General features: G+C 34.8%; 1 protein-coding gene across 1 annotated transcript in view; it reads left to right on the top strand.

Annotated features, from left to right (window-relative positions):
• The window catches only part of SENP6 (SUMO specific peptidase 6), a 161,896-nt gene that overhangs the window by 43,755 nt on the left and 105,800 nt on the right, over nucleotides 1-12,341 (top strand). Inside the window, 4 exon segments of the mRNA XM_027768233.1 lie at nucleotides 1,180-1,240; nucleotides 4,984-5,129; nucleotides 5,980-6,084; nucleotides 10,537-10,557. Coding sequence (XP_027624034.1) covers nucleotides 1,180-1,240; nucleotides 4,984-5,129; nucleotides 5,980-6,084; nucleotides 10,537-10,557 — 333 coding nt within the window.

Raw genomic sequence — 12,341 nt, forward strand, 5'->3', positions numbered from 1 at the left:
TTTTTTTTTAGAGGTTTTCGCTATAGGGCGCGTGCGCTCACCAGACAGACAGAGGGAGACATAGAGACAGAAAGCGAGAAATCACCCCCCAGGGGGGATGGTCACGCCGCAATCCCCTCTCCTCCATTCTCCTCTCGGATCTTGGGCACACACGCATACGCGCCCGGCGTGACAGGAACCGCAGTCGACTACGTGGGAGTCCAGCAACATAGCCGTTACACTAACTGCTGGTTCCCCCTCTGTAGTTCTGAATAGTTAAATTAAATACTAAATTAAGCTGAATAGAAACTATGCCACCTTTTTAACGATTTGGTGAAACGTTTGGAAGAGAGAATTTTGAAGATGTATAAAAGTAGTAATAAAGTGAAACATTGTACATTTTTAGATAAATAGCTAGGATTTTACTATAAATAGCTTGACAGAATTTTCTTCAAAAAGGTGACTTTGACTTTTTTTGTTGGAAGATTCACCATTGTTATATATGGGGAAAAAAGGTCTTTTAAGGTGCTAGCTTCCCTGTACATTTCATTTATGAAGTGTACTTTTTCATTAATCCCAGGTCCACAGGGCTTCAGCTTTTTAAACTTGTGTAGATTAATATGAACTCTTAATAGGTAATACCAGTGTGGTCTTTTAAAATCTCAGGCCAAGGAGTCTCAAAGAAGGGTTGATATTTCCAAGAGTAATAGAGCTATAACTGTAATACTGTGGCAGTACCATTGGAATTACTTTTCATTAGCTCAAGTTTTATTTCCTTACCGGTTTCTTTCTGCTGCTTTGTTTTGTTTCTCTATTCTCTTTCTCTAATTGTCAATCCAGTGTGGGAAGAAAAAATGAATGAGAATACATAAAACCCATAGTTAAAGAAAATAACATATTCATTCATAGTAGGGGTTAACAAACTATGGCCCATAGGCTCAGTCTTGTTTGCCATCTTATTTTTATTAATAATTTTAATGGAGTACAGCCGTATGTATGGTTTTTGGCTGTTTTCACTATACAGTGGCAAAGATGAGTTACTGATGAGTCTGTGTAGCCGGCAAATCCTTAAAATATTTATTATCTGGGCCATTATAAAAAGTTTGCTGATTTCCTGAATTAGATGAGCATAGAGGATAAAATTTACAATGTATGAATTCTAATTGTTACTTAAGATCTTTTCCCCTTATTTTTATGTAGTGGGGCAAATCTACTCAGTGTAGATGAAGATGAGGATTCTGAAACCTCAAAAGGAAAAAAGGCAAGTGGTACTTTTAAAATTTTCTTTTAGGTTACCTCTAAGGAAGATTTATGTTTTTTTAATTGTAAACCCTGCCAACTTCCTACCCCAGAGACAAATCATGTTCCCAGTTTCTTCTTAATTATAATAATGTTTATTCTTACCTACCCTCTTATACCATTGATAATACACTATACACAGTTTTTCTGATCTTAATATAAAATAATGTTGAGTAAAAATTAGTCTTTTTATATAAATTCTCATGCATACATGAAAGCGTATCTTCACTTGATCTTAGCCAAAAGGCAGAGAAGCAAGAGGCAAAATATTTGTTGAGCCACTAAAAGTAGAGCGGCTGTATTAAGACAAGAGCATTTCTAATTTTGGAAAACCAGATTTATACTTTTTTTTTGGAGAGGTTTTCACTATAGGGTGCATGCGCTCGCCAGACAGAGACAGACATAGAGACAGAAAGCGAGAAATCACCCCCCAGGGGGGATGGTCACGCCGCAATCCCTTCATTTTGGGCACGCATGCACACGCGCCCGGCGTGAGTTTTAAGCCACTGGGTCTGAGACACGAACCGTGGTCGACTACGTGGGAGTCCAGCAACATAGCCATTAATGCTAACTGCTGGTGCCCCCAGATTTATACTTTTAATAGTAATATCTGGAAATGTCTGTTTTCCCACACTTCTGAGTAAGTGTGATTAACGTTTTGTGTGATTAACGTTTTGATCTTTGCCCATGAAAAATAGTATTTGAATATAGTCTTAATTTGCCTTTCTTTTATTATGAGTGAAGTTGAACACCTTTTCATATGTGTAGTACATATTTATTTTAAGATTATTCATTTTTTCCATGAGAGAGAGAGAGAGGGTAACCCCAAACAAGGTCTTCATGCTGTGATTGACCCCTTTCCTCAGCCAGCCCAGATCATGTGTATGGGCTTACATGGCATGCTCAGGAAGGTCCTAGGATGTGAGGTCCCTTTTCCTTTATTTTACCATCCCATTAGGATTTGGGGCATATATGCACACGTGCCCAGCTCGATTTCTAAGCCATGAGGGCCAGGATTTGAACCATGGTTGGCTTTGTAAAATCTGGCTCCCACTGCACTTAACCACTACAGGACAGGGCCAGCCCTGCTTTTTCTAAAATATTTCATATTTTGTGGATTATTTATTTTCTTTAAAACTTAGAAGTTGTATGTTAATTTCAGAGTATATGAAGAATGTCTCTGTATAACTGCCAGTCCTCATGGTCAAACCCAATATTTTATCTGAAAAGAAAAACTCTGTTCCTATTTTTCATTCCAATTGTGCATGTAAATTTGCATCTTTGTTATAGTTGTTTCACTTCAGAATTCTAATATAGAAAAATACCACCTAGGTTTTGACCTGATTTTATTACCTGGTTGTGCTAAGGCACAACAAAGTGCCTTTAGTCATTTTTTGGAAATTATTTTCTTACTTGGTTGTCCCTTAATTTTCTCTGGGAATAATGCCTTCTTTTAAAAACATTGAGAGAGACAAAGTGTATAAATGCAAATTTTCATCATTTTTGCTTTTCTATTTTTCAATATAAATAAACAAAATCCTACTTTAGCCCCAGATACCCAGTTTTTAACTTGTGCTTTACCTTTAGTAGAAATATATATAAAACTAGGAAAAGTACAAAGCCCTGCCACTTTTCATATGCCAAAAGATATTCCAGATACTAGTAGTTCAAATTGTTCCCTGTAGGACATTTTGAGACCCTAATACAATAGTAGAGAATCATATTTTCTATAAACTTGATAAAGCTATTGTGAACAGGTAGAAGGGAAAGGAGACATTTTATGATGCCTTTTCTACAAGTGAGTTTTAAAGTAAATCAGTTTTAAGTATGAAAATGGAGATTGAGTACTTTTAGGTTGATTCTCTTAAAATTATCCTTGTCTGTTTACCCCTTAGAAAGTCTTTGTGTATTCTGGATTTTTAAAGGCTTGTGAGTAATGTATAGTTCGATATGGAGCATTGGTTTAAACTAATATAATTCCTTTTCCTTATTTGAAATGAGCATAGAATTAGGAGAAAGCCTGTATTTTGAATAATAGTGTCTTATTATCCTGCCCCTTCTGTTTCTCAGAATAATCCCTTTGTGTCTGGATTTCTGCAGTTTCGCTATGCCTAGTTAGATAAAGGATTTATATTTTTGTTTTCCTAATTATGTAAGTCCATGAGAAGTTAGGCACAATTTGTTACCTTCTTAGCTGTGTTCATGGTAAATGGTGCTTCACGGGTAAATGGTCCTAAATATGGGCTCGGCTCTCTGGGTTTCTTTCCCTGGTAGTCTGTTAAACCAGAAGAGATTAGAGATAAAGAAACATTTTAAGGAGAAAATGATAGCCACATGTCAAAAATAGAACTTTTTGGGTTATGGAACATACATATGCAAAAAAAAAAAAAAACTGCATGAAAACAAGAATGGAGTGGCCACAATGAACTCTCTCCTCAGGACATATTTGTGGGAGATATTTTTTTTGAGTATACTAGGGGGTTTCTATAGAAATAATTGGGGGGAAGTCAAGTTACTATTTTCTTATGAGTATATTTCTTTGTTTTGGGGGAAATTTTTACAAAGAACAAAGAACCTTTTTGCTTTACTGAGTCTAAAAGCAGCTTTTAAATATCTTATACTGTAAGTGTAACAAAGGTAGGTTTCTTTGTTGAGAAGAGCTTTGGAGGAATCTATGATTTCCCCAAGGTGATTGTTATTGATGTTTATATTATCATTTGCAGACATGAGAATATAAAGACATCTTGATTTCAAGGACCAGCAGATGGTTAAGTCACTGGGCTCCCATGTAGTTGACCATAGTTCAAGTCTGGGACTCAGTGGCTTACAACTTAGGTCGTGTGCATGCGTGCCCAAAATCCCAAGAGGAGAATGGAGGACAAGGGATTGTGGCGTGACCTTTTCTAGGGGGGTGATTTCTCTCTGTCTGTCTGTCTCTCTGGCAAGCTCATGCACCTATAACAAAAAATTTCTCTAAAAAAGTAAAACAAACAAGAACATCTCAATTTCTGTGTTTATATAGAAACTTTTGTGATAAGGTAGAATTATAATAGAAAAGCTCAGTTAAAATGACTACTGACTTGGTACCAGCAGACAGCATGATGGTTATGTTGCTGGACTCCCACATGGCCTACTGCGGTTCAAGTCCTAGACACAGAGACTTTAAACTCAGGCCAGGTGCATGTATGTATCTGAGTGTCCCAAATCCCACATGGAGAAAAGACAAGATGAGGTTGTGGTGTGGCCATCCCCCTTGGGGATGATTTCTCGCTTTCTGTCTCTGTCTCTCCAGTGAGAGGACATATGCTTTAGCAAAAATCTCTCTCAAAAGATAAAAAGACTGCTGACTGCATTTGGCAGAATTACTCCAAGATCTCTTAGATCCCCACCACTTCTCTCCCTTTCTCTTGTCCCCAGTAGCTGTATATTTTTTCTTTTTTTAAAGAATTATTTTATTTAACCTTATTTATTTATTTACTTATTTTTTAATTTGGTCAGAGAGGGACAGAGAGAGAGGGAAAGTGAGAAGACAAGCCGCCAGGTCTGGGATTCGAACTGTGACAGCCATGTGAGAGTCCAGTGCCCTTAACTACCATACCACCTGCCAGCTCTCATTTTTTCACTTTTACCACTGTTTTTTTAGGGTTTACAAATATATTGTTGTATTCTACTGTTTACTAACTCTAACATTTATTGACTTTCCAGTTAAGTCGCCGATCTGAAATTGTTGCTACTAGTTCTGGTGATTTCATCTTGAAGGCATATGTAAAGCGAAACAAGACTGACAGTTTTAAAACTTTGAAAGGCAACCCAATTGGACTTAACATGTTGAACAACAACAAGAAATTAAGGTACAAGTACTTTACCATTGAATACAGAAAAAACAAGGTGTTTGATATCAAAGCTGCCCATCTTTGTGACCAGTAGGTCTAACCTATGTATAGCATTTCTTTGGAATTTGTCAGTAAAGCCAAAAGGTAGTGTCCCATTGTGTAGATTTTTTTTTTTACTTCAGATCTTAAGAGGAAGATTATTGCAGTGATATCTTGGTTTTGAATTAAATACATTGAAAAACTCTTTGTGTAAACTTGGATCTACTGAGTTATTTCCATATTCTACAATGTAGAATCTCAATCATAATACTAGAAATAGAAGGCACCACAGGGTGAGGAGGTCAAATATTTAGGAGATACTTGCTAGTCAAGATTATCTCAACAAGGGACTTCTTCATTATTTTCAAATTTCTTACTCCTCTTCTCTTCCAGATATACCCCCCTTTTTATAGTGGTTGTTATAGTGAGCCACTGTTACTCATAGGATTGGGGCTATCAGTCACTACACAGAGCTATTGTTGGAAAACACTGTTTTACTTCCACTCTGTCAATTTATAGACAGATAACTTCGATATAGAAAGGCTAAGAAACTTTCAAATCAGAGATAGAATTCAGGACTTCTGATTTCTGTTCTAATGTTTTTGTATTTTTTTAACCAAATTGGAAACATTTGATAGGTGAATTTGGAAAGCAGAAAACTACTGGACAGTTTAAGATGCACAATTGGCTTACATATACTTTTATTTTTAGTTTATTTTTAGGTAAATTTTTTTGCAAGTGTGCTCAAGATTTTAAAGGATTTATTTTGTAAATGTATATATAATTTTCCTCTCTTCATTAAATTATTCTTTGTTTCTTGAATCTGCAGTGAAAATACACAAAATGCATCATTATGTTCTGGAACTATAGTTCAAGGTAGACGTTTTCATCATGCTCATACACAGATACCAGTAGTAAAAACAGCAGCACAAAGGTAAGGATTCTGATGATCTTTGTTTATTATATATAATATGCTTGTTAATAGAAGTTTTTCCACTGTTTTTCAACCATTTTTTTCCCTTTGTGAATTTTATTGTTTTTACTGCCTATAAAGAGATATATGTCTGTTATAATTTGTAACCTGGAATTTTATTATTTTATATCTGCTTTTGAATCAATCACATTCTATAAATAGTTTTCTAAAATAAGAGTCATTGTATTGCATTACAACCCAGTAGATCTAAGAAGATATTTAAACTAAGGCAATTTACATTGATCTTACAATATTTAACTAATTGGTAGTTTAGCTTTGAAGAATATAAAGTATGAAACTACAGTTTCTACTGTTTTCTAAGGTTTATAAGATTTTATACTATCAAAATTAATCACAATATTAGTTATGACTGTCAGAATATTCATTTTGAGTATTTGAGAACATTTTGATTTTAAGAGTTTTAGTTTGAGGTGTTATTGATCTCGAAAGTACCATTTGAACCATGAATATAATGAAAGTAGCAGCTGGGGAAAGTTATGTGTTTTAAATGCTGTGAGTTTTTTCAGAATGATGTTTGAATGTTAACATCCCCTTTTCAGTTTTTCAGATTTTTATGCTCTAGTGGTTAAATAAATTTATTGCATTATTAATAATTCTTTATTACTAGCAAAGTTTAAACATTTGCTATGCATTTTAGATGATGGTGTTTCTTTTTTAAATGTCAGTCTAGGCTGCTACTCATTCAGAAAATGTATGCTAAACTTTTTTATTTTTTGGAGAGGTTTTTTGCTATAGGGCGCATGCACTCGCCAGAAAGACAGAGAGAAACAGAAAACGAGAAATCACCTCCCGGGGGCATGGCCACTCCACAATCCCTTCTTCTCCATTCTCTTCCCGGGATCTTGAGCACGCACACACAAGCACCCAGCGTGAGTTTAAACCACTAGGTCTGGGACTTGAACCACAGTCAACTACATGGGAGTCCAGTGACATAACCATTATGCCAACTGCTGGTCCCAGTGTATGCTAAACTTTAGGAACCCCTGTGTATTTACTGTTTATATAGCTTTGTTGTAACATAGATTTTCAACTTGAAAACCTTAAATATCTTTCACATATAAAGATGACTTATACAAAAAATCTTTGTTTAAATGTGTTATTTTATCATCATTTTCACATAGATGTTTGAGAAGTTTACCTAAAAAAGACAATTATTGCACATACCAAAAATTGTCTTGCCCTACTGCCAAGTACATAAATCAAACTTTCTGGCCTACATGGGGCACAAACATGAGCATAAAATAAAATTATGGTGAGTGTAATTATGGGGAAGGAAGAAGAGAAGATACTTTTCCGCACACATTTATCACAGTGATTGACACCATTGGCAATAAAAATCTGTCTTGATATTCTGAAAATGTTGTCTAAGTTGGAACACTAATTTAAAATTTATATTAAAATTAAGCAATATATTTAAAACAAATTATCAAATTATTGCATTTGAAGTTACCAGTTTGGAATTACCATTTCCTCATAGGTGATGTTAAAAAACTGTTTACAGTTTGGAAATTAGGTTATGTTTTGTTTTATTCTTGTTCTCAGTGACGAAACCTTGCATGTATATCTTTGCTTATCAAGATTAGTTTCGGGAACCAGCAGTTAGCGTAATGGCTATGTCGCTGAACTCCCACGTAGTCGACAGTGATTCACGTCCCGGACCTGGTGGCTTAGCACTCACGCTGGGCAGGTGTGCATGCGTGCCCAAGATCCCAAGAGGAGAATGGAGGAGAGGGGATTGCGGTGTGACCATCCCCCCTGGGGGGTGATTTCTCGCTTTCTGTCTCTGTCTCTGTTTGTCTGGTGAGCGCACGCACCCTATAGCGAAAACCTCTCCAAAAAAAAAAAAAGATTAGTTTCAGTACAAAGTAGTATTAGTACAAATTGAGTATTCTTTATCTGAAGTTCTTGGAACTGGAAGTGTTTTGAATTTTGGATTTTTTAAATCAGATTTTGGAATACTTGCACATCCATAATAACATATTTTGGGAAGGGGACCTGAATCTAAATGTGAAATTTATTTGTGTTTCATATACCCTCTATCCTCATATTCTGAAAGTAATTCTATACAATATTTTTGTTATGTAGCATTTTAACTGTTACCTATCTCATATTTTCCATTTGTGGCATCATGTTAGTACTCAAAGAAATTTTGATTTTGGAGTATTTCATATTTTCAGATTAGGGATGCTCACCCTGTATAATCCATAATCAGGAAAACGAGTTCCTGGAACAATATGCAAGATGTAATTATTAATGAAAAACAGCATTTTGAAAGAATTTTTGATATATAAATAAGTCATAGTTATGAGAATTAATATATTTCTTCCCCTTTTTTTCTTTAAATTTTAAGACCTTGAATACTGTACTAGTTCAAGGTAATTTTTTCCTTTCATTTTGCTTGAAATAGTCCAACAAATATCTCAGTTGACATTTTATCAAGTCTTCCATTACTAATAATGTTTTTGTCCATGTTTTTAGAAGTTTGTTGTTTTTTTAAATGCAAGCTTCTCCAGGGCAGAACTTGATAATAAATACATATGAAAGATTCTTGTATAATGCTATGACTTGTAAATTAGATATATCATAATTAATGCATTTTTCTCAAAGATAAGGAAAATAAACATGAGTGTGTGCGTGTTTGTGTATGTTTTGTCTTATTTTCTTGACTCAAACCTGTTTCTACTATCTATATTCTGTATTCCACCTTTCTTTTAAATGTACCTGTTTAGGGAAAAGAGTTTATGAAACAACAGAGTACACTATACTTCTTAGGCACTTCAGGGTAGTATTGGAAATGGTTAGACTAGGTATTAATGCCTAAAGAGCTCCACAAATACATAGGGGACCAGCAGTTCATGTAATGGCTACATCGCTGGACTCGCATGTAGTCGACCACTGTTCAAGTCCCAGACCCGGTGGCTTAAACTCACACCAGGTGCATGTGCGTGTGTGCCCAAGATCCCAAGAGGAGAGTGGAAGAGAAGGAATTGCAGCGTGGCCACCCCCACCTCGGAGGGTGATTTCTTGCTTTCTGTCTCTCTGTCTGTCTCTGTCTTTCTGGCAAGTGCACGCACTCTATAGCTAAAACCTCTCCCAGAAAAAAAGGAAACACATAGGGTAAAATAGACTGTATTTAAGCTTTTATGTTTATATTTTACTACTTTGCAAAAGATATGATAATATTCCCTTCTTTTTCTGTCATTTATCCAACATAGATTCCTTTTATAAAATTTACTCCTTGTTTTAATAGCAAAGATAAATCTTCAAATATGATATTAATGTAAGTTTATAATATTTTTCCTTACTATTGAAAAAATTTTTAATGCATTTTTTAATGTTTGTGTAAAAACAGCCTATTTTTTTTTTTAATTTGCTAGGATCAAATTCTTATTTGTGTGTGCCCATGATAAGAATATGAGTTAATGTGGGGATTTTGTAAACTATGGTTTACTTACAGTTACTTATAAATATTTCAGTCCTTTCATAATAGATAAATAATTTTCAGATGAAAACCTTTTCTTTTTCCTAAATTGAGGATTTTCATAATTTTACTGATACTGATATTGACAGCATTTTGGAGTTTTCCACAAGCTATGGAGAAGGGTGGAACTTTTATACATTGGACTTTGACAAGAGGCCATAATTTTAAATCCCAGGCCATTCTTTTCGTCCTCTACTGCATTCAGTCTAAGGTTTCTGTATTAAAAAGTTTCAATAGCCGGCAGGTGGTGTGAAGGTTAAGGCAGCTGGATCCCACTTGGCTCACTCCATGGTTTGAGTTCTGGACCCAGCGGCTTGGAAATCACACCACAGCATATGAGGCATGCCCAAAATCCTGAGAGGAGAATGGAGGAGAAGGGATTGTGGTGTGGCCATCCCCCCGGGGGGTGATTTCTCACTTTCTCTCTTTCTCTGTCCTCTGTCTCTCCAGTGAGTATATGTGCTCTATAGCAAAACATTTAAAAAAAAAAGGAAAGAAATTCAGCCTTAATTTTTTTGTCTTACTCAAAAGCAGGTAATCATACCTCTTAATAAAAATTTTTATCTATAACTTTTAGGAAATGTTGTTCTTTCTTAGCAATTATTTACATATTTATATCTAAATACCATATATCCTTATGTGCTTGATAGTTACATAAAGACATTTCAAAAATATTTCATAATTTTGCATATCAATCTTCTGTTAAATATGTAAGAGGATTTTTAATTTACTTTGTGTGTTGACTAAAATTGAAAAATATTTAGACAAGATTCAAATCATATAATAAATATGTATATGTAAGTTGGTCACATTATAATTTTACCTTATTTACCACAGTTATTACAGCTACAATGATATATCAACAGTGAGGTCTTGCCTCTTACATTCTTTTTCTTTTTCTATGTTTTAAGCAGTCCGGACCGAAAAGAAAGGTAAGCTTAATATTGATGAAATTTGAGCATCAAAATAGGAATAAAATAGATTATGTATGTGCTTAGAAAGATAGCAAATGAAGAATTCATCACTAAAGTTTATTATTTTGTTAAAAGGAAACCTATTAATAGTATGACACGATATTTGGCTTATGTTTGTGGTTATTTTAGAATGATCTTCAGTATATATTTTTCCATGAATGGTTATTATATACTTAGGCTGTGTGACTGCTTACCTTTAAAAATGGAATATTGCAATGCCTTAGTAGTATAAATTTACTTATATTTACATCACCAAAATCTTTGTTGTATGTAGAGGTAATACTTCTGCTGTTAACTTTTAATTGACTGGAGAGAAGGGGAAATAGAATACTTTAAACTTGGGATTAAAACTTTAAACATCAAGTATATTCTATTCTGATCCAAAAATATGTGACAATTCCATGATCACCTTTCTTTTCTATCACTGTTTCCTTTGTAAGAACACTGGGAGAAACAGTCTTTTGGGAGAAACTTGAATAATATCAATGACATGGAAGAAAGTGGTTTCGGGTGGATTTGTTTGTTTGCTTTTTAGGTTTTTGTCACAGGACTGTGCCTTGGCCAGAGGGAGACAGAGGGAAAGTGAGAAATCATCCCCTGGGGAATGGGCACACCACAGTCCTTTATCCTCTGTTCTCCTGGGATTTTGTGCGCATGTGCACATACACACCCACTCACCCACAGTGTGATTTTCAAGCAACTAGGTCTGGGACTTGAGCCATGGTCAGCTATGTAGGAGTCCAGTGCCTTAACTACCATGCCACCTGCTGACCCACCTGCAGTGTGATTTTTAAGCAACTGGGTCTGGGACTTGAGCCATGGTCAGCTATGTAGGAGTCCAGTGCCTTAACTACCATGCCACCTGCTAGCCCCAGGAGTAAGTCTTTAAGAACACACTTCTTTTGAGTGGTGAAATCATTTGTTCTAAAGTAAGGATCCATAAGGGTAGATTCTCTCCCCAGTGATGCAAATGGCAAAATTTTTGTGCATTGACATTTTCTTTTTCTTTTTTTTTTTTTTATGCTTTCATGAGATTCTCAAAAGTCTTTTGTAAACCCTCCTTTCCTACTCCCTACCTTTTAAACAGGTTAGATACCCTTGTGTTAAAGCAATACTTACATATAATGGATGAGTATCAAAAGAAGGGGTATTTCACAATCTTAATTCTATAATTTCAGCTCTACAATTTTGTTTTAAGGTATAGAAGAGATAGAGGACAACCTGCAATAATTTATAAAATGCATGTATTCCACCTTAGTTCATGAATATTGAGTTTTGAACAAATTTAAAGACGATCTTTTCAGCTAAAAATTTAAGCATGATTTTATAATTTTGAAATACTTCACAAGTATTATGTGTCTGAAATGAATGGATTGTATAAGCATTTTATTATCTCCGGAAAGAGAAAGTATTTTCTTGTTGTTTCAAGTTTTCTTTCCGAGGAAATACTATTTTTGTCAGGTATAGATGAGTCATTTTATATATTTTTTATTTTTAATAAAGTATTACTTTTTAAAATTTACTGGAGACATTAGCAAAATAATAAACTCAGTAAGTATTCTGAGCATGTTCAATTCTACTATTCAGGTAGTGGGTTTTATTGAAAATGGATTTAGAGCTAGTAAAAGTTTAGAGTCATCCGCAAAGAGGCTTAGGAAATAAATGAAAGAATAATGTGGAGATCCTAGAGAACAATTTTAAGGAAGCTGAGGAGAAGAGCCAATATTTAGAAAATAACTGTG

The sequence above is a fragment of the Tupaia chinensis genome, unplaced genomic scaffold (assembly GCF_000334495.1).
Source record: "Tupaia chinensis unplaced genomic scaffold, TupChi_1.0 Scaffold145685_1, whole genome shotgun sequence".
Classification (NCBI taxonomy): domain Eukaryota; kingdom Metazoa; phylum Chordata; class Mammalia; order Scandentia; family Tupaiidae; genus Tupaia; species Tupaia belangeri.